Genomic DNA, 21,486 nt, shown 5'->3' with positions numbered 1-21,486 from the left:
AGCGTAATGAGTTTAATAAACGCTATGCTGGAGTGTGTACGAAAACACTCTCTTTAAATTGTGGTGGATTGAAAGTGGAAGGTCCCTCTCAGACATCGATTTCCTTCACCCTAAAAAAAAGGTTCCATCTCTCTAAAGTTCGACTCAACAACCTCACAACTTTCTCCGTCCCTAAAAAGTTTCATTCCGCCCTGACTCGAGCGTCATGGACCGAAGCATGTCCTCCAACTCGGCGTTCATCTTGTCGAAATCCTCTGGGTCCATAACGTCGTCCAAATCAAGGTCCTGTACCCTGGCCACATCGGCCATGGAGGCAGCCTTCTCTTTGTAGGCGGAGGACGAGATGGCTTGCGAGTCCCAGGCTGCCACGTCCAGACATGCCTCCTCAGGTTTCTTGATTCGGCAAATGAACACGGGGAACATGACAAGGTCGGCCTCCTCAATACCCTCGTAATTGTAGCAGTTGCCTCGGTTGTAATTCTGCACATTGTAACCGCTCACGATGTCTCCAACCTTGATGTGTAGACCGATGTGAGTGCGAGTTCTTATCCTATCGTCGTTTTGGCCCAAGTCTTGCACCCGAGCTAGCTCCAATTCGACAAGCCTAAACTTCCCCGTCGGTACCACAGATCCCGGAAATCGAGAGCTCAGAACGCTTACGCTCTGCGCCTGGCTCTTCTCTAGCTTGCGCTTCGAGCCTTCCAGATATCGACGCGCAGTACCTGTGGTTTTTACGTCGTTCAGCGCGATCTCCTCTGTGTCTAGAACCACGAAGTCCGTCAGATCCCTCTTTGTCATCATGACTTCGTAGGCACCAGTTTCCTTCCACCAATCCTTAGCCTTGAGCGAGGTTCCACGTAGCGTAAACGGGTCAATGATATCGATTTGCGAGCCGACACGCGTACAGAGCTGGATGGGTGGGACTCCTCCAAGTCTCTTGCAGGTTTTCGGTCCGATGAGGATGAGGTCGTCCTTACAGATCGGCGCAATCTCCACAGCGATGCTGTGCTTTAGGTGGGCAGTGGCGTTCTGCTCCTCATGGGTCAGGAGCTTTGCGCTTTCCATTTTACGGCAGGGGAAGTTCGAAAGGAGAAAATCAGCAAACCTCACAGCAGGGTTCTTACCAGAGAAGTGGAAATCCAGTCCATCTGTCTGGCTGTTGATGGCAATCGACTTCTTGTGGGCGTCGGCATGCCGAACCACATTCTCGAGGAAAAGTATCGTTCGTTTGTATGGAGTGCGCTGCCGTACATGAACGGTGGTGTTCAATGAATGAGGCGTCCATGCCAACGCACATTCACGACACTGCTGATTGGTTGGCTTGAACTCGATGGTGAGTCCTTGGCGTAGGAGCGCTTTTCCCATTACCTCCTTCTCTACCACTACGCGGACACGAATGAGGTTGTGGGAGGGATCCGTGTAAAGGAACTTGGCTTCCGTTACCTTGACCTTGTCTAGGTTTCGGACTCGTTTCAGGCAAAAAGAAAGCATCTCAGGGCTTTCCGGTTTCAGAGTCAGCCAAGGAGGACGGCACCACCGATCACACCCACTGCACTTCTGCAGAATGACGTGGCGCTGGACGCCTTCCGTGATGTCGATGTCGCTCTTAAGGCAGTTCATGCATCGTCGAGTGGGGTTAGGCGTCATAGGGGTGCCGCAGTCGCAGCATAGCATGGTAGGCAGACCATCCTCGCAGGGCGGTAGTATGACCTGGGTCTCGTCTGTGGACGTTTCGAGGGTGGACGTCAATGCGGCCGTGTCAGATTTAACTGCCATGCACTCCGTGTATGCCATCTGGAGCGAGGAGTATACCTGCTCCATATGGGCAGGGAGACCGTCATTGACAGGTTGGCATCTGAGGTGGTTGAGGCGGTTGCCACCATCCACCACCGCCTGATGCACCTGTCCCATGCGGCTGACCAGCGAACTCATCATGGCTTTCTCCTTGCCCACGACATGCCCGTAGTTCTGTATGGTGGCCTCGAAGCCGTGCAGTTCAGCCTGCAGGTGGGCAAGCATTTCTGCTAACTGGGAGAACCCTTGATCAACGTCCATTGGGAAATCACTAAATTCAACTGTGCGGACTTGAAACCGGGCAACGTTAGTGGCTGGCTCTCTACGCGTATGCACATGTGTGGTGTCCACTCACAAGGGCGGAATTTATCTCAAGAGGAGCTTGAGCAGACACTCAGTTCAGGCAGCAATGAGCAGCCAGATGATCAGGAAGCCTTACAAACCCCAACGCGGAGCTTTTCGGTGCACTGAAGTAAATCATTGTGAGCGTTGTCCGCCGGGAGTCCAAGAATCCCTGGATTTTTTATGCAACTTAAGAGGCGCACGGCTCCAGCAGAAAGACCCTCGAAGCATCCGAAGGTTCTCCTTGAGCCTATAAGTGGGCTGGAGTATTTTAAGATCCCGCAGTTCGCGGCCTCGGGATCTGGAGATGCCATGCGGAGAATCACGGCAGGAGACGCTGTTGACGAGCGGGGAGTCGTTCTCATGGAGGGGGACTGCCTGTCCGTTTTCGACGGACATGTGGTGCAAAGCCACCTGCTTCTGGTAATGGCGCGGTTTGGTGACAACGCGCCTAGCAAGGAGTCGCTACGGATTCTGAATCGCTACGTCGGATTTGTAACGACATCCTTCGCCTCATACTACGTCCGCGCGATTCTTGCGGCCCAGGCACAACACGCACCTGGGTGCTATGCTCGCAGCAACCATCGCGTTACCTCTCTTACCTTCCGGTCGAGACTGCAAGGAATAATCGGTTGGTTTCAGACCTGCGGATCCAGTGAGTTCGACGGATGGAAGGAAACTGACCTCTGCTGTCGCCCTCGCCGCACGGACCTCCCCTGGTACAAGAAATGTTTCAAGGAGAAGATCTTGGCCGTGCTATGGCCGTTACTGGAGGACACTTCCAATCTACAGCCTTTAGTGGACCTCTGCAACAATCAGGAGGTGTTTAAAGCGTTGCAACTTCCCCCCCCTCCTACGACAACTAAGCTCCTGTTCGGAGTGCCTCCCACTGCTTCCTCCGATTTCCCACTTGGTGCCTGGGCCCAGAAGTCACAGTTGGTGGCGAAATCGTTCGTTGGCTCCGTCTTCAGCACGCTCTACCGAGACGTACCGCACTTGCAGTCTGCCGTCGCGGCGGAAATTCTTCGCTTCTCGTTGTTGATGGTAGATGAGGTGGTGGCGCTGGCACAGAAGATACATTCGTCTGCAGCAGACGAGCTTGTCTGGCCTTCGCTCTACATCAACGCGATTGCAGAGCACACGATCCAGAAGCTAGGCCCCATGCTAGCGCTGGACTTCGTTCCCTCGGAGTTCAGCCCTGGGACTCGCTGGTGTTTCGATGGTGACGCGTTTCGACGAGTGGAGGTGCCAGGGCCACTAGCAACAGATGTTGTCCGCTACGAACCGGTTCAGAGCCCGTCTGTTAGGCAGCCTGCCCCGCTGGAACCCTACAATCTGCCCATTGTTGAATTGTTGGAGTTGAGTGACGATACGATGACGAGCGAGGCAGGGTGCCAAGCCGTGTTTAAAGCATTCCAAGACAAACTGGATGAACTGCACCCCTTAGAAAGCCAACCAATCTCTGACAGCGCCCTCTTCGTGCACTTCAAGCTCAAAGACGCCTTATGGGATGCAACCCGGCTGACGTGCACATCCAAGAGTCGCACTTCAATTAGCGAACTGCTTCAGGACCTGCGCGAGCATTACGCCCGGCTGCCAGCTGACTCGGAGGAGCTAGCTGCTCATAAAGGTAGAGTGGAGCAATTTCGGAGCCTACAGCAGGCTGTAAGTCGCGTTGGGCGAATTCAACTGATGTTGACGGAACTCGAGTGAGGGTCGCAAAAAGGCGCGTCGAAGCTTCGAAATTCAAAAATCCAAAAACATGAACCACTTCTGTCCTCGCGTTACAAGGCAGCCCAAACAAGGGATCGTGGAGGTGCCCACTCGATTCCGACGGGAAACGTCGTTGCCTCTCTGTTGCAGTAACTGTGGCAGTCGACTGTCTACTGTTACCTTAGACAGCCCCGTGTCGATCTTGTCAGATTCGAAGTCCTTGAAGGAGGACCTTCAAGAATCTTTGCGCGGCATGTCGGAAGCGGTGTCGGCTCTGCCGCTGAAAGATGCCATCGAGATATCGATGCGACGTTAATGAATGAACAATGCTCTCGCTATGACGACAGACATCTCTCTCGCTATGACGATAGACATCTCCGCACACAACACGCACTTCAATATTCAATCCCCTGTTGCAGGTTCTGGACGACGTCGTACATTTTAGTGCTAAATGAGTGGCCCGACTTGACGATCAGCTTCTCAATGTACCTGATTACCTTGGTTTTGGGTAGGTCTGGGCGAAACCGATTCCGGAATGATTCTAAACTCTTCTTTCGGAAACATGGAAGACCTGAGTAGATCATCATCCTAACAAGAGGCACTAGCAGGTGGGTAGCGTCCCTGGCAGCCAAAAATCCCTGGACGAACAGCTCCTTGAAGCGCAACACGCGGGAGCGGGGTTTGGGTCCCGCCAGCAACAGCTCCCCCATCTCGGACGTGAGCTTGAAGGGGGCCTTCTCGAATCCCAGATCCCCGCCAGGAGAAGAGTCGAAGAGGAATCCGAAATCGATGTGCAGTACGTGCCCGTCCGCTGTGTATAGCAGGTTGCCGTTGTGTCGGTCTTTGATTTGGAGAAGATAGGAGACGATTCCGTATCCAACCAGCGAGCGCAGGAAGTTGTCTTGAGCCCTTTCAAACCCGCGTGACTCCGGAGGGCCGTGCTCAGCCAGGTAGTACTCCGTGAGCGAGGAGTACCCTTTCTGGGCGATTTGATGTCGGGACAGGGCCTCCGGAACCACTTCGATAACGCCTCCAGGGTGGCCATTGGTGGAAAGAGGGACTATTTTGTACGGCTTAAGTCTGATGTCCAGGTTGTTCATGTGGAAGGCCGCCTGGCAAATCTCTATGAACTGCACTGCCAATTGATCAGTTCGGAGGTCATCTCTGGCCTTGAATATCAGTTTGAGTGACTCGCAACCTCCGGCGTCCGGCTGTTTGATGAACTCCACGAGCAAAGGAACTTTGGCTGCCGACTGCATTATTCGGACGGAGGCCCCTCGAGCGCCAATTAACTGCCCACAGCCTTCTCGCGATGCGAACTCGATGACGGAGGACACTGGCTCGAAGCTGACGTCCGTGAGCATGTCGGAGTTGACGCTGGAGGTTGCAGCTTTGGACAGCGGCGACTTTGACCTGAACATTCTATTGCGAAGGGTGGGTTTCTCGGGGACGTCGCATGCCTCTGCTGCCTTTTCCCGGAAAGAACTCTCAAACGTACCAAGGAATACGTCGTGCAGTCTGGACGGAAGGAGGTGCTCGGCGTAACTCTGCTCCTGGGGTTGGAGACTCACAAGGTAGTCGGAGACTGCGCAAACACGCTTGAATGGGTGCATTTCCGCCTCCTCCACGCCTATGTTCTGCAAGAGGCGAGCGAGATGACCCTGTACCTTGGCAGTTTCAAGTCGCAGTTCCAACTGCCAAGCCACAAGAAGATTACCTGCCTTTGATTTGGCGATGCGTGCTAGCTCAGCCTCTACCCAAACGCTCACAGGAGAATCTAGCATGGTGATGGCCTGAGGGATGAATTCCAAAAACGTATCCGGAGTACGGAAAAGAGGAAGGAGTAAGCAGTCTGAATCTGATATTCACAACTCCCTCACCTGACGAGATCATCAGCAGAAAGTTTTCCATGCTCAAACTGAACGGCGAAGTATGAGTCCAAAACAACACGTCAGCTGATTGCATCCAACCGCAGAAGGTTTCCTTCTGTAGCTGGAGGGACGAGAGTGCAAGTGTAATCAGGCGGGCGTGAGGATCCACCAGTATCTCCGGTTGTAGGGAGCGAGCGACTTTCGCTGCCGCAATGGAGGCCGCGAACGACTCATGAGATGGAAAGGATTCCAGTAGCACTCCAACGAGGCCTGGGCGAAACCTCCAAATCGACGTGACGAACGCCGTCCAGGCACTCACGCGTGCCTTGACAACGGGGCTGACCGCTTCCTCGTGCGGAGATAGTTGATAGACCACGGAATCCCCACGAGTCAGTAAGTCGGCTCGAGGGTTGGGGTCTGTAACCTGGGCAACCGCGGAGGCGGATACCCATTTTCGACTGCGAACCTTGATATCCTGCTCTGGTGCTGTGCTGGGCAACAGCACTGGACATGCGGAGTCTGCAAGGGCGAGGAGTTGCAACAGCTTCAGTAGGCAACGGAAGTCTGCCTGAGTGAGAAAGGTGTTAGCACAGACGCTAGGATTCGACTTCGAAGACAAACCTAGGCTAAGTGAGACTCGGCGCCTAGTGCACCTCTCCGGTTCAGGGCAATTCAGCCTGAATCGGGCCCTGAGACGAAAAGCACTCATCGGATCAGCAGATTTGGCAAACGCCTTGAGAATGCCGGGCACCTCAAGACGTTCACGAATAAACCGACTGTATAGTTCCCGCAGCGCCGTACCAGTCGGAATGGACGATACGTCCTCCACGCCCAATGTTGACGCGGTTCCCCAGAAATGAACGAGAAGCAGCACAACCCGCACCTGTGTGACGGTTTTCTCAGGTTTGGATACTGCCGGTGCAGGGTCGAATATTCCTGTTTGAGGCTTGATGCACCGATTGCAGGTTACGGCCGGAGACGGCAGCGGCTCCACTTCGTCGGCTAGCGAGTAGTGCATCAGAGTAAACAATAGCGCTTGCCAAGCGATCTGGGACAGCTGCCGACTCCGCAGAGCTCGACCGATAGCCGTCCATAAGGAGCAGGTGTGGCGCGCGTGCTGCTGCCCAGACAAGAGCGAGAGGAAAACTGCGCCTAGACGAGTGCCGCAGCAGTACTGCGGGCTCAGTAGATCGAGGACGCTGATAAGCGCCGTCACCCCGAGGTCGGCAGGTCGCTCCGTGTGGGTATCCTGGGCGTAGACAGGATAGGACTTGTCCAGTGTTCTACGCCGGATATGATTGTAGCTTTCGGCGAACGCCTCCTGCCGGATGCTGTTTGCGAAGCGGCTGGGATGCGACAGCGGTGGAAGATCCAGCAGACTCCCATCAATAGCTGACCAGCTGGTTAGGACTGAGTTTACTACGGCGTCTTGGGAGCACCCCGTGTAAGCAGCCAGATTCTTTAGCGATTCGAGTGAAACCTGCACTTGAGAATATGACGTGGAAGTGAACAGCGCATCAAGCCTCTTGTGGAGTAGAATAACCGGCAATAGTCCCACGCGCCGCCTTGTGTCGCAGTTGAGCGCGATGCCCATCACGTTGGACACTCCGGGGCCGTCAGGCACCCACGGGGCCTCGACGTTGACCAGAAGTCGAAGGGCAGGCACAGCCTCGAACGGAGTGAGGCAGATGTCTTGGATAAGACTGACAGTGTCGATGTAGGTCCGCCATCGAGTGCAGATAGGCGACAGCCCCTCGAAGAAACTCGCAGTAGACGCCGTAATTTCCGTGGCCAATGCTTCTCCAGCCCCCGGTCGGCTGGACGCGGCGCGAGCGATACCTCGATGGACCACCGCGGCCAGAGCCGCCTCAAAACAATTCAGAGCGCCCTGTCGAACAAGCCACTGCCGACCCATCCTCGTCTTTAGCAGGCCCAGGCATACCTCTGGGTTGGCGGCGACGACGTGAGGGTTGTCGGCATAAATGTCGTTCCAATCGTGAATGAAGGCTGCAAGCACGGAAGAGCGCATAAGCGTCAGATCTACATCTACTCGAAGTCCTCTAATGCAGTTCAGGGTCACGTCCGCCAGTACAGTGGGAGAAAAGCTGTCCAGGATGGTCTGCGTCGACCACGTACACGCATTGGAGACAGACCCTCGAACAGGATCCATCTCAACCACACTGCAGAGAACGCGACTGCTACCGAGTCGGAAGAGGAGGGTGAGCAGCAGCAAGCGACAGAGGCCTATGTCTTTCGTTCTTTTGAAGTCAAGTCGGAGGAACGGATGGTACGGCGGAAGTGCCGAGCGAAGTGCAGTGATCACTGCAGACGTAGTAACTTGCAGCAGGCCTTGACACTCCAAGCAGGTATGCGCCAAGTCATCCAAGAGATCTGGCTGTTGCTTGAAAAGAATTAGGCAGAGGTCCGAGTAAGAACGAGCAGTTTTCTTCGGATTGTTAGTGCTTCGGAAGGCCACGTCAGTCATGCGGCCAAAACCCTCCGCAAAGATGTATAGGCAAGCCGCGAAGAGGAAGGGACGGCGTTGCGAAGGCAGCCCTAGGAGGGTTCCCGCAGCAGCGGGGCGCAAGAGGTCTTGTACGTCACGCGGGCAATCAGACTCCCTATCTCGGTAGAGCAATGAAGTTCTCAGAAATTTATGTGCGCTTCCGGCTACATGGCACCTTGATGACGGGAAGGCAGCCCAGCTCTTGGGAGGCACCCATGTGATGTCTGCCCCCCCACTGTTGAGACACGCGCAGGTTAAGCAGAGAATGACCGCACTACGAGCCGGAGACGACTGCAGTACATCAACGATCGCCTTCTCATCTGGATGGTGACTGTAGATAAGCAAGAGGCGAAGGACAGCCTGGTCGTACAGCTCCCAGCACGAGTGAAGTGCCAGTGCTTGGACTAAGAGCAACAGATTGTCGTAGCTGAACGAGTTCCAGCTCTCACACACAATCGCAAGTAGTTTGGGGGCAGAGGGGTGCCACTTAATGGCGCTCCGTTGGAGTACGGTGTGGATCGGTTGCATGGCTGTCGGGACTCTCAGGTGGCCCAGTAAGGAAAACGCCAGACTTTCTCCACTTTGGAAGCCAGCCAGAAGCAGGTGCTCCATCTGCAGGCAGTCCTCCGGACGGACATGAGGCCCAACGCGCTGAACAGTCTCAGAGGGGAGCACGGCCAAACAGAGTTCCAGCAGGGGAGGGAGAAGCAGGCTGAGCGTGGCTCCAGGCGTCTGGGCCAGCAGATCCCGCAGCCCGTCAGCCAGCCGAGTGGCTTCCGTAGGGGAGAAGTCCAGGTTATCCAGAGAGTCCAAGAGGTACAGCAAGGGGACGGACTCCATCGACACCTTCATGTTCATAAACCGCGGCACGAAGTCAGAGGTAGTCGTAACCCCACGGGCCAGGGCACTCAACTCCTTCTGCTGGGACCCGTGGCCAGGAGTTTCTACGCTACGCAAATAGGTCGAAACGTAGTGTACCTTGGAGATCCGCTCGCGCCCTTCAACGGCAACATGCACACACATCGCTATAAGAGCGATGTCAAACCTGCAGAGGATGAAAGGATAATCTAAGGCCGCACACTCACCTCGGAATTTGCAGGCTCATGCGATGTTCACAAAACCTCAGACTACCATCGCAACCGCGAATAAGGCATAGGAGGGCCTGTAAGTCCTCCGCCAGCTGCGAGTTCACAGGTTCCCTCCAATTTGGCAGGCGATCGACCAGTATTCCGTAGGCCATTAGCAGAAGGGTCTTGCACTGGTACCTGTACTGCTCGAGAGTCCTGCCGGAAAATGACGCTCGGTATGGAACCAGAGTCAAGATGGCCAGCAACCCAACCACATGCAGCAGTTCATCGTCCGCCAAGGGCCTCTGCAGCATGAACCGCAGCAAGTTCAGCATTCGGGCGTCTGCTGGGGCCGAGTGCCACCTCGCAATGCTGGCTGTGAGGTCTCTGAACAACTGTACCACGCCATTCATTGCACTCCAGTTTTAAGCAGCAAATTGTCAGTTGAATGTGGCGAGTGAACCGTAGACCAACCCAGGCAACAGTCGCCGCAGTGAGCTGCTACTAGATGCGACGTGATTGAATTCCTAAAAAGCGCTGTGAATGCCCCAAGTATCTGTATCTGAGGCCTTGTCCACGATCGCTCAGTGCCTGTCAGGGGAGAACCGCAACCCAACAGATATTCCTCAGCTGATGAAGTGCTTTGCTTATGGCGCGAAGGAGCTGAAGCTGCTAGAAAGGCTAATCAGCACAGTGGGGTTGGGTGGCAATAAAATCCAGAAGCCTCTATCACCCATGTCGTTGGCAGGCATCGCAGATGAAAGTGACACGCCGGTCACCCTGAGGGCTCTTGATGGTGGTCGGACGCTAGCTATCGTTCTAGCCAGACAGAAAGCCGACGCTGAGGACGTGCCGGAGCGGCCAACGTCCTGTAACGAAGTATTTCGCGGCATTCCTACAGGACTATTGGAGGAGCTGGATAGAACTGAACTTCCAGCTTGGTTGGACCAGTGGCTTCTTCCAAAATTAAATGAGTCTGCAACCGAGTACCTTCCTCCGGCTGGGAGGCGAAACGCACAAGCCATAGGCATTCGCGAGGTCGTCAGCTACAGGCACGGCGTTATGAAACGCCGGAAGGGAAGTCCCGATGATATGCTCACCGAGAGGTCGATACTGCAGCAGGATTTCATCACGACAGGGAGAGCGTTGGGCATACCGCATAGTGCTCTACTGAATGTGCTGTCTCAGTCAAGAAGCACAAGCGGTAAACTCTCGCCCTGCAGTCACAGGGAGACGACGGAGAGAGAGCCCGAGTCGAATGCTTCGAGTTTACCCTCACAGCCTCTCCCTTTCACAAGAGCCCCAGTAACGGCATCTCAAAAGTTGAGTCAGTTGAAGCGGAAAAGTCAGTGGCACGCCTACATCTGGTTCTCGTCTTGCCGACGGCCCGAGTTACTGAGGTGCGGCGTATCGAACAGGCGGATCCAGACCATCGCAGGTCAAGAGTGGGTTGAGCTGCAGGTGGATGAGGGGAAAATGGCAGTCTTCTTAGACACTGCGCTAGACTTCTTAGATAGATGGCCATGTCCAGCGACATTGAAGACTGTGGAGTCGTCTACGAAGTCCGCACAAGCCAAGCTCGCTCGTGCTGAGTACAAGCAGTACTTCGGAAACGTCATGAGGACTCCGTACAATTACTGCTCGTCGAACGGTATTCTGCAGTTCGCTGAGGAGAACCCCGATGACGCTATACTGACCGTTCCGAATCTCGACAATGTGACGCCGCTCACTCGCAGAGAAAGTCGACGGGTAGAGCTGCCCAAGTTGTTGCATCCTGAATGTCTCCGACCTCAGGCAAAGCCGACTACGCCTTACGGGATATTTCCTCACTATTGTGCGTTGAGCCTTGCGGGACTTCCACAGGAGAACGCACTGGTGAAGGAATTGCTGTGGGTGACATGTCCTAATCTGATGCAGGCTGGTGGCGTCATGCCTGACCGAGGGTATGCCATATTGGCTGATCGAGGGGGACGGGTGGGACTTTATCTCACTGCCGTTCATTTGGGACGAGGAGGTGGTCAGACTGGAGGTCACGATGGGTGGCGCTGTGGGCAAGATGGATCCGCACCAGTCTGTGCTGGTGGCAGTTGACGTCGCTGGAGACGTCGTTTGGCGGCATGGGAGGCTTGAAACGTCTAATGAGGATACCTCGATTGGCATTGTAGCTGATATGGGAGAAGTCACACTGAATCCTGGAAACGAACTACCTTCGTGGTTGCCTGTGGTGGGTGCGCCTCAGGAAGGTGCTTGGCGCACTCTACCGGACCCGTCTTTAGTGGAAACGGAAGTCATAGGCCCAGGATCAGTGGTGGTGTTCGAAATGCAGAAGGGTCTTTTGGCTGAAGGCCGCGTTGTTGACTCTGACGGCTACCAACTTCATATGCAGTCGATGGAGACAAACGACAAAATGTTCACAGACAAGTCGCACCTGGTTGGAGTGCTCGACTGCCACTTCGACAGACCTTCTGATTCGTGGGTGCTACAGTTGCCCCAAAGGCCTCCCAAGAGCATGCCAAACAGCTTAGCAGGTTCTCTGCTGAGCATGACAGGTACCAGAGTAGTAATGCTAGTCAGTCGCAAGACGGATCTTGTGCAAGCCCGACAGGAAAGGGTCTGGGAGTCGGGGGAGCACATACTGAGCTTACTCTGCCCTCCAGAAGGAGACGAGCCAAGCTTCAAACGACGCAAGGTCGCCGATTCCTTCTCCGACAGCGCGACACCCCTGAAAAAGGAACGCGGCAATTCAACACCAGTGAAGGAAGAACGGCCTTCAGACGAGATCCCCAAACGAATCACCCATAGTATCTCGCGTAATGCACATAAGGCTCTGAGTCAGGATGGGACGAGGCTATGATTTTTTTTGCAGGTCTCAAGCCTGTGACGCATGTTGAATTTATCCGGTCCGAATAGTACCCAAATTTGCGAGTCTCTCCGGAGTGTAGATCCTCCAAATGTTCGTCACTAGATTAAAGACTCCTCGTAAGCGCAGCCATTCTTCTTGCAGGATCGGCGCAGATGCATGCAACCACCTATCAGAGCCAGGAGAATGACAGTTAAGAACTAAGAACAGCGACACCATCACAACGGACTGAACAGGCAGCTCAGTACTAGTTTGTGGAGCAAATGTTCGTCACTAGATTTAAAGACTCCTCGTAAGCGCAGCCATTCTTCTTGCAGGATCGGTGCAGATGCATGCAACCACCTATCAGAGCCAGGAGAATGATAGTTAAGAACAGCGACACCATCACAACGGACTGAACAGGCAGCTCAGTACCAGTTTGTGGAGCAGGAGCAGTAGTAGTTGGAGAAGCAGGAGCAGTAATAGTTGTGGATGCTAGGGACAGCAGCTTTTTAGCTGCGTCCTGGTGCATGGTCGATGCACGACTTACCAGCTCCGTCAGACTGCTACTACCCGCCATGATGGCAATGACAGGCATAAATTGAGTCTCGGCTTCTTTACTCAAGCGCATCTACCCGTTAAATATGTGTTTTCGCAAATTCATGAAGAACAGAAATCTTTAGTAGCTACAAAAGGAAAGACATGCGCTGCTGGTTTAAGATGGATTCGGTAACGTCACAATTTCAACGGCTATTTACACACTTCTCCCGCTGTCACCTCAGTAGGATCCGACGTAATAGGAGGTAACGTCAACGGCTATTTACACGCTTCTCCCGCTGTCACCTCAGTAGGATCCGACGTAGTAGGAGACAGGACTATGCACTGCACGGCGTGGGGGCCTTCTGCGCCTGCGCGCCTTTAGTGTAAGGGCAATCAGCAAGATAATGACAGCCACTGTAACGCTAAGGGCCGCCAATACAAAAGTGGATGGGGTTGCTGGGGCGGGTGCAGCAGTGGTGTGGGGAGCAGCAGAAGTGGTGGATGGCGTGGCACCATCAGTGACGTTGACGGGTGAGATTCGGGAACTCAGGTGGCCTCCGCTTGTCAGCAGGCCCTGCAGACCGAAAGTGCTCATGCTGGCCATGAGTGGCGCCCACTTGCCTTTTGGGGCGTGACGTCTGTTAACACGCATCTTCAATTGGATATATTGTGTGTGATCGCGACTCAGATACAGCAAGACAGTGAGACAGGGCCTCTTTGATGGTGATGTAAAATACTTATCACGCGGTCCAGCAGCAGTCTGCGAAGTTTGATGATTTTGATGGCACTCAGCGCACCCACATGCGGCAGGGCTTTGGCCTCAATATTATTACGTGCACTGCATGATGCTCACTGTGAAGTTCGGCTGGTTCAGCGACAAATCGGCAAATGCCACGGCTATACATTCTCAGCCTCCTGACATTGGGGCTCCTCCCTGTGTTCTCGGAGACCAATGACGTTGTTTCTTCGATAGAGTCAGATGTAACCTGGTTGGGCATTCTGCTGGTTTTGCTACAGGGCCATTCGTCGTGCACTCCTTACGTGGCAGAACTGGACATCGGGTCAGCTGCGAATCAATTAAAGTGGAATATTCAGGTACGAAAAAAAGGAAAATCGATCATCAATTTTTATTAATTCTTACGCTACATCCTGCAGACAGGATCCTTGACTTACGGTCCGTCTCTTCTCCGGTCTACCCTAACACTCCTGCGCTCTGTGCCGTTTACAGCAAGCATCACGCCCAGTCTCCTCTCGCGAGAGCCCCTATCAGCCTTGGTTATGGAGAACCCACCGCGACTGCCACCGACGTCGTACCTTTTGGAGTCGCTGCACGCACTGGAGGAGGAGTGGAGCCCTGTGGAGTGCCAAGCGGTGGTAGGGCAGCGTGACTGCATTTATTTGGCTCTCCGAAGACGTTCTTCGCCATACTGTCTTCCAGCTTTTGTGCTCTCTTGCCAAGTTCAATCAGATGGAGTACCGGATGCTTCTGTCAAAGGACGACCCTTCAATCCGCATCACTGACGTGGAAGACGATAAGCTGGACGACTTCGTCACTCTTCGCAACGCGTCCCGCTTCGCGAAATTCCCAGTGGTGAACTTCGAGGTGATCCGGTACGACCCTCTGACTGTGGATTTGCCGGCAGCCCAACGTGTTGGCGTGCGACAGGCGCCGCAACCATACTATAACCTCCGTGACGCTGGCGCCAACTTCGAGAAGGCCCTGACTCCCATACGCAAGGGAAGGGCCATGGTAGTGGACTTGCTGGGATACGGCGGCGAAGGGGATGTATGGGCGGTGTGTTATCCAGGCGAAGGCGGCATCGAATTTAAGGCGCTGAAAACATACAGTAGAAATCGAAAGAAGTACAAGAATAGAAGGACGTAAGCAGAAGGATATAATTATTAATATTTATTTATTATTTCCAGATTGGAAATGAAGAACTGGAAAGCGTTTTGGGAGACCATTCGTTGGACAGACATTCTCGACAGGCAGCGATTTATGGTTCCTGACGAAATCTGGCGCATAGGGACGCAGTCGACCACTGATAGCCGACTGTCGTTACCGTACGCTACTCTGATGCCGATCATGCTGGCCTCTCTTGACAATCTTGTACGCATTGCTTTTATTTTTTTGTCTTATCTTTTGGCAGGTCACGGACGCGCCCTGCCTGTCCGAACGCTTCCTCGCGCGTCTCTCCTTTAAGATTCTCTTGTCTCTACTGGACATTTTCGAATTCGATCTGGTGTGGTACGACCTAAAAACCAGGAACGTACTGTTGAAGAAATCAGAAATTCAACAAGGCAAGTCACGAAATGAATACTTTATTGGTTCCATATTTATTACTCAATGGCTCCAGTTGGCCCGTACCTACCATGTTCTTACGACTGGTTGGATTTTGTTGTCACTGACTTGGGCTTCATCTACGAGGAAGGGTGGAAGATGTCCTTGCCCGGCCCAGGTTCAACCAATTACCGCCCTCCTGAGGTTGTGTTGGGAACAGGATGTGAGGACCAACTTCCAGCGATTGTTGTCTAATTATTTCTCAGCTGTTCCTGCTCAATCTAAGTCAATGCTCTTCTCGTACGGAGTGACCTTGTACTTTGCGGCCTTCAAGAAGTGGGTTTCATGGTAAATTGTTCACCTCTTTCAGAGTCCCCTTCAAGGAAGCACAGTTTCAAGAGCTGAAGGTTCGACATTTTCCGAAATCACCACCTGTGGATTTCCAGGATTCGGATAATCAGTGGTCCGCCGAATTCCAGTGGGTATTTGAAAATTATCCAATACTACTATTGTTAAACCTGTATAAATTTACAGTGATCTTCTTCGACGAGTTCTGCATTTCGACCCGGAACGGCGTCCGACAGTAGTGGAAGCTCTCCTTCATCCTTTCCATCTTCGGTGAGCACCGCAGATGCCGCTGACGCAGCTTCGCCAGACCCCTTGTCCACGAGTTCCTCGAAACCAGTGGTCATCGGAGGCTGGTCTGACCACTGCGCAGTGATGGCTAGGAGCTGGCGACGAACGTTGGCTCGATCTGTCAGGTAATGAAGGTTAGCCGTTTTTGATTTGGATGCCACGGCACCAAAGTGGAACTTCAGACCCACGTTAACCTCTGAGACGTATGTTTGAATTGAGTAGATTGCAGAGTAATGGCAGAAAGGGCACCGACCTGAGAGATGAACCAACTGAGCTGCAGGCTGGCTCTGAGTCCTGGCCCTCTTGTTGCGTGGTTGGCAAACATCGACGGTCACCTTTTTCCTGTCAAGTAGCGTCTCCAGCGCCCACGGATCTGTTGAGGACGCCTCTGTCATCCCTGCTTCTATGACGGGTTTGAGATCCATGTTGTATGGTAAAAAAGCCTGCACCACTTTTGATAGTCGGCGGCATATACGGATGACATGGATCAAGTCCACACTCATCGAGGACGGGCTCTGCAGTGGACCGTAGCGCCTATATTGGTTGCCCCACGGCGGACTGAGATATGCCCAGTCGAATCGGACTTCCTCTCGAAAGCAGCGGGCTAGAAGGTGTGCGTCACCCCGGATGAAGTCCACGCGGTGGGAGACGCCGTACACACGAGAGTTAATGCAAGCTGGTAAGGGTAAGGGAGGACTAATTAAAAAAGGGAATGGAACGCAACTCACCATCGCGGATCGTCTTTTGACTGGATTCAACTCCGATGACGTAGCCCATCCGGGCCATAGATATGCTGTTGCCCCCAACACCAGAGAAGGCGTCCAGACACAGAGAGTATTGTGGAATGAGGCTGGCGTCTTCAATGGCGATGGCCTCCGGCGTGATGCTAGAGGCGATTTTCTCAGAAAATACGCACCCCTGATCCGCTTTTGAGAATATCCAGTGACGGCGGAGGAACCACCGACGAGCTCTGCGAGGAGTTAGCTAGTCTACATACGTCGGACTCACTTGTCCGGCTTCGCCGATGCACGGAAGTTATACTCGTCGTAGACCCGCTGCTGGACCGATAAGGGCCCCTCGTAAAAGGCTGTCTCCGTTGGCGCCACACTTTTCGCCGCGGCTCGGGCCATGAAGCCATTGGACTCGGTCGGGTAATCGAACCTGTCTGGTTCCACAGCAGGCTCCACGGCAGGGAGCGGTCCGCCGTTCTTTGGTGAGAGCAGTCGCTGCGGGGTGTAGGTGTCGAAGCCCATGCACCCAATTCACGAATTCTGATGGTTCCTGCTGTGCCCAGTGTAGATGTGCAGCGTCTGGTGTTGTGTACGCCATCTATATCATGTATGTCATGTCTGGTGTAACCAGACCGATTATTTTCTCAATTTCCCATGCACATCCCGGATAGCTTGAACGTCCTTTCACGAACAGAGGTCAATCGAAGTCTGAAGGACGACTTGCCTCCCTATGGTCTTGGACTGGACACCCGTCACCCCCTTGACGACCCTTTGAGATTACAGAAAGCCGAAGCTGTCAAAATGCAGATGCTGGGAGCCGTTCATGGTCTACACGCCCCCCTGCGTAAGTGGTGTGTATTAGTCTGTCCTCATGCGTTGCAGGTTTGCTTCATGAGCGCTCGGGACCTGCCATGGCTAGACGACTGCCAGGAGGGCCGGCGTCGAGCCTTTTGAGCTTGGATGTGGTCTTGGGTCGCAACGAAGAGATCGGTTTTGAAGATTACCTCAACGTCGAGACGCCAACGTCAAAGGTAAAAGATATCCATCGAGAAATCGAGAAGCGTTTCGGTTAGCCATGATGGGCAAAAATGAGATGTCGTGTGCATTGCCGGTGCACAGTTCTACCGCAGTTGGATTGACGATCACAGGACAACAAAGTCAGATTCCACTAAAGTACACAGCTCGCATTCACTCACGCCTTCCAACTACGTCGGCCCAGCTCTGATTTTGCCGATGCAAGGCTTCGAAAACTTCTGGAGGGTTGCGCTCGCTTTCTCGAAATGCTCTCAACAGATTTACACTCCTCTCGATGCCAGAGGTGAGATGCAGTGATGCTGTGATACAATTGTAGATGTCAAGAAATGATCGTTCTGCGACTGGCGACGGGGTGTGGGAGATGGTGCTGGGAGTGGATCGCTCCAATGAGTGGTACTTGCAATCAGGCTCGGATGAGAGGATCCTCAGCTCGCCCTCTTTTTGTATCATCACGTTTGCTATCTTTTTGGAATTCTTCAAAACCCCACATCGAAAACTATACAACGATTTCGCCTCTTCTACGAAGCAGCGCATCCGCATTAAGCTTCTCGCTGCCATCACCGCCAGCGTGAAGCACCTCTCCAAGGCTCTTTAAGGTCCCTAGAATGGCGTAAGCGAACAGGTAGTATAAACTTCTAAGCGCCACGAAGATGGTGAGAGAGACGCCAATGACGCGTTTCACAGAGGATATATCTGAGGGGAGATACGCGTCAAAGATGAAGGATCTCTCGTTTAGCACATCTCGGTCAGACTGCTTCAAACGTACGATGAGGACGATTTGTAAAACTAGAATGAGAAGATCCAACAGAAATATCAAGACCAGGTAGACCTTGTAGACGAGGCGACACAAGTGCAGCGAATCACGGGTGCCAACGTGGAGAGCAACCAGGCCAAACACTGCGAAAGCAGCGGACACGGCCGCACTTGTCCAGACCGGGGCTGACATATACGAGGCCAGAGGGACTCCGGCGAGGAAAAGGAACCCAGAGGCAAATGTAGCCGCGAAGAAGAACACCAACCCAGGAACCAGGGCGCAAGGACAAACCCCGCAGCACCGTCCATAGCTGGCGTTGCTCGCGGGCATTATGACAAGAAATATGGAATAGATTGCAAAGATACGTGTCTCTTCGGCCGAGGCTTATTATGTCAGTGTGAAGCTCCCGCCTTTACCAGTGCGCAGACGCCCACGGGATTCTAGGTTTCGCCACTTGTCCCTCAGCTGCAGTTGGTTTCTAGGCGCGAAGTCTTTGTCAGCCCTCCAACGCTGCGTTTCACACCTATCAGAGCATCACAGTTTCTATGAGGGACCACTTGGCGCCCAACTCATTCACAAGGCTTACGAAGTACCTTTCCTCGTTCTCACCCCAGCGGGTGCGTCTCGGTACCAACCTCACATCAGTCATTTTACAAAATTTAATAGACGCTTCATGCGTAGCGCACGCGATCGTGCAATCAGCTTGAAGGAGAGCGCCCAGAACGCTGCATGTGAGTGCCGAGGGCGTTCACCAATAGACAGCGCCAGGTGTGTGCTCCGATTTTGTGGGGCTCTTCGGCCAGCTCTGGTGTCAATGGCTGACTCTCGACTTCAACTGGCGCGACTGCGGTGGAATTCGGACGAGCTGAACAGCGAGATCCTCCTCAATCGCCTTCACACCCGTCTCGCCACACGACTATACAGGGTGTGCTATAAACACGGCGGCATTTTCACCAAATGCGGGCAGTATCTGGGGCACCAGGGAGTGCTGTTGCCTCCCGCATACGAAAAGATCCTCAGTCCTCTGGTTGACTGGTAGGTGACTTTCTTGGATATCGCATTTCATCGTCGTTTCACATTTTCCCGTGCGAGACCGACTCAGTTTAAACACATCATCCACGTACTGGAGAGGTCTTTTGGACAGCCTGTGACCCAGCTGTTCAGAGATATGGATCCTGTGCCTTTGGCGACGGGAAGCATCGCACAGGTGCATAGAGCCACCCTACCTGATGGGGTAGGCCATGTACACGTAGAAAATTATCTCATGTTTTAAATATTGAAAGCAAACCTTTACAGCGTGAAGCGGCCGTGAAGGTTCAACACCCAAACGTCGAAAAGGAAATGGTCGCCGATTTGTTGGCAATAAGAATAATTAATTTTTTCCTACGGAAAGTCCTTCCAGACTACGACCTCAGTCCCTACATAGAGGCCATCACGCGCAATCTCCCGCTTGAAACTGATTTTCGAGCTGAAAGGCAAAACGGAGAGCGCATGCGGCGGCTGCTGGACCTGGTTCCCCTCCGGGGAAACGGAGTCCGCCTGCGAATACCCAGTCTGGTGCCGGAGCTCTGCGCTCCGAAAGTTCTCACTATGGAGTACGTCTCTGGCTTGTCAAACTCCCAAAGCAGCCCTGAAGCAGCGAGACTTTTTTCGGATTTCGTGGCTTCGTCGCTGTTCGTACATGGGCTGTTGCATGCGGATCTTCACGGGGGGAACGTGGCGGTCAGGTCTATTGAAGCATCCACAGGTGAGGACGGGTCTTCGCCTGGGCGTCGCATGTTGAAATAAGATTCTGAATATGTTATGTTCTTGTAATATCTTCAATAGATTTATTTCAGGCTTGGAAGTGGTTGTAATGGATCACGGAATGTACCACCAGATATCGGAGAACACCCGCCGCAGTCTTTGTGACCTGTACCTCTCCATCGGTGCCAACGATCCAGAGTTGGGCACGAGTGCTTGTGTGAGGCTTGGGTTCGCAGCCCCGAGCGCCGCATACAAGGCCATTTCGGATTTGACGTTCGAGTCTGTAAATCTCGGCGGCACGGCCACATTTGCGTCGAAGGTGAAGGATTTGCGGTTGCAACCCGGTCACAGAGGAACCAGTGACCTGATATTCGTGATGCGAGTCCTCAACTTGAGTCAGACCCAGCACTCCAAGCTGCTGGGATCGCCTGAAAGTCGCCTTCGCACCCACATTCGCCGTTGCATTGAAGGCAACAATGTTCCATCCATGGAAAACCCGAAGCTCACGAGCAGCGAGGTATACTACTCAAGTACCGGCTTGCTACGCCTTCGTCGGTTGGCGACGAGCTATGTCCTTGTTCCTTGGCAAGACTTGTGCGCGCAGGCTCGGTTTACTATGTTCCAGAATGGCTATGGGTTCCTCTCCTGGGTGCGTACGTGAAAGAACCCGAAATCAGGACGGCGGCATTTCCCGTGAACACAAAAGGCTTAGCCGTGCGACGCAGTACCCAGTCCACAAAGGCAGGACGTTCATCAGCACGACGAAGTGTGTGAACCAGATACTTATATCCCGAGCGTTGCACATCGCCAGGGTACTCCAGAGCGTCGCCACGAGTGCAGTCTCTATGACCGCCAACGCCCAAGGGTTTTCCGGCGGGTCTGCAGCGCGGTCAAGCGCCAGCCGACCGAGGAAAAATACGAAGCTCAGACATACCAGCCTTGGGCGAACCAGCCTTGGGCGAACCATCTTTGGTCGAACCAGCCGTGGTGGACGAAGTGACGGGGCGGACTGTCTGAGATCTCTGACCAAGGTTTTCTGCTTGTAAGAGATTTCTTTCGTATCTAACTTGGGTATCAAGCGTTCTTCTGTCATCATTGGAAGAAGCAGGCATGCCCACGTGACAGGAGTGCCTTCCATTGTGAGACGCAACAACATCGAATTCGTGATTAATGAACCCGTATGCCAACAAAAGGTAGGTGTTCCTTGTCTTTGTACCATGTATGTAGATGTCAAGTCCCCAGTTCCATTCCCTCCTCGCGGGAATCTAAGCTCGCAGACCTGCTTTCGAGGGACGTCGTAAGTAAATCTGAGCTTCAACGTTTGGCTTGGCGAGGATGCACCCCTGGAATGAGGCCCCTGTGTTGGCAGCTGTTGTTGGACTGTCTGCCGCTGGATAAGAGGTCACGGCCTTCATGTCAAGTCGCGCTTCGCACCGACTACTGGCGATTGGTGGACCTGCACTACGCGCGTCTGGTGTCGAACCTTCAGTCAAAGGAGAGATCACAAGACACTCTTCGTCTGGCGCGAGTTAACACTCCCCTGGATGTCTCACTGGCCAATGAGGAATGCGTGGAAAACCAAGAGGTGAGGGATGGCCTCCCGCCCATTATACTTCCCAGGTCCTTTCTTC

At 53.5% G+C, this 21,486-nt stretch overlaps 11 protein-coding genes across 17 annotated transcripts; 6 read left to right on the top strand and 5 right to left on the bottom strand.

Moving 5' to 3' along the window:
* Window positions 1-171: 171 nt before the first annotated feature.
* Window positions 172-2,055, bottom strand: KVP18_000185 (uncharacterized protein; the record flags this gene model as incomplete). The annotated part of the gene is made up of 1 exon (XM_067951535.1): window positions 172-2,055. The coding sequence occupies one exon, from the start codon at window positions 2,053-2,055 to the stop codon at window positions 172-174; it is 1,884 nt and encodes a 627-aa protein (XP_067812884.1).
* Window positions 2,056-2,319: 264 nt separating this feature from the next.
* On the top strand, window positions 2,320-3,849 carry KVP18_000200 (uncharacterized protein; the record flags this gene model as incomplete). The annotated part of the gene is made up of 1 exon (XM_067951652.1): window positions 2,320-3,849. One exon carries the CDS (start codon window positions 2,320-2,322, stop codon window positions 3,847-3,849), a length of 1,530 nt encoding a protein of 509 aa, XP_067812907.1.
* A 395-nt stretch (window positions 3,850-4,244) lies between these two features.
* KVP18_000182 (uncharacterized protein) lies at window positions 4,245-9,706 on the bottom strand (the record flags this gene model as incomplete). Of its 3 annotated transcripts, XM_067951527.1 has the most annotated exons (3): window positions 4,245-5,701; window positions 5,730-9,271; window positions 9,312-9,706. In XM_067951527.1, the coding sequence occupies 3 exons, from the start codon at window positions 9,704-9,706 to the stop codon at window positions 4,245-4,247; spliced, it is 5,394 nt and encodes a 1,797-aa protein (XP_067812880.1). The 3 variants fall into 3 exon arrangements, with proteins under 3 accessions (XP_067812880.1, XP_067812879.1, XP_067812878.1); XM_067951525.1 differs by having other exon boundaries at window positions 5,596-9,271; XM_067951526.1 differs by lacking the exons at window positions 5,730-9,271; window positions 9,312-9,706 and having other exon boundaries at window positions 4,245-5,462.
* A 130-nt stretch (window positions 9,707-9,836) lies between these two features.
* On the top strand, window positions 9,837-12,147 carry KVP18_000184 (uncharacterized protein; the record flags this gene model as incomplete). Of its 2 annotated transcripts, XM_067951530.1 has the most annotated exons (3): window positions 9,837-9,986; window positions 10,014-11,182; window positions 11,211-12,147. In XM_067951530.1, the coding sequence occupies 3 exons, from the start codon at window positions 9,837-9,839 to the stop codon at window positions 12,145-12,147; spliced, it is 2,256 nt and encodes a 751-aa protein (XP_067812883.1). The 2 variants fall into 2 exon arrangements, with proteins under 2 accessions (XP_067812883.1, XP_067812882.1); XM_067951529.1 differs by having other exon boundaries at window positions 9,837-11,182.
* A 253-nt stretch (window positions 12,148-12,400) lies between these two features.
* Window positions 12,401-12,763, bottom strand: KVP18_000187 (uncharacterized protein; the record flags this gene model as incomplete). Its single annotated transcript, XM_067951550.1, has 1 exon — window positions 12,401-12,763. The coding sequence occupies one exon, from the start codon at window positions 12,761-12,763 to the stop codon at window positions 12,401-12,403; it is 363 nt and encodes a 120-aa protein (XP_067812886.1).
* Window positions 12,764-13,560: 797 nt separating this feature from the next.
* Window positions 13,561-15,264, top strand: KVP18_000188 (uncharacterized protein; the record flags this gene model as incomplete). 2 transcript variants are annotated; one of them, XM_067951568.1, is made up of 4 exons in its annotated part: window positions 13,561-13,767; window positions 13,828-14,046; window positions 14,111-14,553; window positions 14,599-14,875. In XM_067951568.1, 4 exons carry the CDS (start codon window positions 13,561-13,563, stop codon window positions 14,873-14,875), a joined length of 1,146 nt encoding a protein of 381 aa, XP_067812888.1. The 2 variants fall into 2 exon arrangements, with proteins under 2 accessions (XP_067812888.1, XP_067812887.1); XM_067951567.1 differs by lacking the exons at window positions 13,561-13,767; window positions 13,828-14,046 and adding an exon at window positions 15,220-15,264 and having other exon boundaries at window positions 14,141-14,553; window positions 14,599-14,782; window positions 14,823-15,176.
* Window positions 15,265-15,465: 201 nt separating this feature from the next.
* KVP18_000191 (uncharacterized protein) lies at window positions 15,466-16,842 on the bottom strand (the record flags this gene model as incomplete). 3 transcript variants are annotated; one of them, XM_067951601.1, is made up of 3 exons in its annotated part: window positions 15,466-16,265; window positions 16,318-16,559; window positions 16,598-16,842. In XM_067951601.1, the coding sequence occupies 3 exons, from the start codon at window positions 16,840-16,842 to the stop codon at window positions 15,466-15,468; spliced, it is 1,287 nt and encodes a 428-aa protein (XP_067812895.1). The 3 variants fall into 3 exon arrangements, with proteins under 3 accessions (XP_067812895.1, XP_067812894.1, XP_067812896.1); XM_067951602.1 differs by lacking the exon at window positions 15,466-16,265 and having other exon boundaries at window positions 16,286-16,559; XM_067951600.1 differs by lacking the exons at window positions 16,318-16,559; window positions 16,598-16,842 and having other exon boundaries at window positions 15,466-16,092.
* Window positions 16,843-16,974: 132 nt separating this feature from the next.
* Window positions 16,975-17,393, top strand: KVP18_000193 (uncharacterized protein; the record flags this gene model as incomplete). Its single annotated transcript, XM_067951604.1, has 2 exons — window positions 16,975-17,164; window positions 17,203-17,393. The coding sequence occupies 2 exons, from the start codon at window positions 16,975-16,977 to the stop codon at window positions 17,391-17,393; spliced, it is 381 nt and encodes a 126-aa protein (XP_067812898.1).
* A 458-nt stretch (window positions 17,394-17,851) lies between these two features.
* Window positions 17,852-18,439, bottom strand: KVP18_000192 (uncharacterized protein; the record flags this gene model as incomplete). Its single annotated transcript, XM_067951603.1, has 1 exon — window positions 17,852-18,439. The coding sequence occupies one exon, from the start codon at window positions 18,437-18,439 to the stop codon at window positions 17,852-17,854; it is 588 nt and encodes a 195-aa protein (XP_067812897.1).
* Window positions 18,440-18,923: 484 nt separating this feature from the next.
* Window positions 18,924-19,148, top strand: KVP18_000196 (uncharacterized protein; the record flags this gene model as incomplete). Its single annotated transcript, XM_067951619.1, has 1 exon — window positions 18,924-19,148. The coding sequence occupies one exon, from the start codon at window positions 18,924-18,926 to the stop codon at window positions 19,146-19,148; it is 225 nt and encodes a 74-aa protein (XP_067812901.1).
* A 302-nt stretch (window positions 19,149-19,450) lies between these two features.
* On the top strand, window positions 19,451-20,516 carry KVP18_000195 (uncharacterized protein; the record flags this gene model as incomplete). The annotated part of the gene is made up of 2 exons (XM_067951618.1): window positions 19,451-19,856; window positions 19,948-20,516. The coding sequence occupies 2 exons, from the start codon at window positions 19,451-19,453 to the stop codon at window positions 20,514-20,516; spliced, it is 975 nt and encodes a 324-aa protein (XP_067812900.1).
* Between the last annotated feature and the right edge of the window lie 970 nt (window positions 20,517-21,486).

Source organism: the organism of the source record quoted next, assembly GCF_019968955.1.
Source record: "MAG: Porospora cf. gigantea A chromosome Unknown PgA_NODE_137_length_34480_cov_327.164, whole genome shotgun sequence".
In the NCBI taxonomy this organism is placed as follows: Eukaryota; Apicomplexa; class Conoidasida; order Eugregarinorida; family Porosporidae; genus Porospora; species Porospora cf. gigantea A.
The sequence above is the reverse complement of the archived record's forward strand: the minus strand, read 5'-3'. Positions and strand labels throughout refer to the sequence as shown.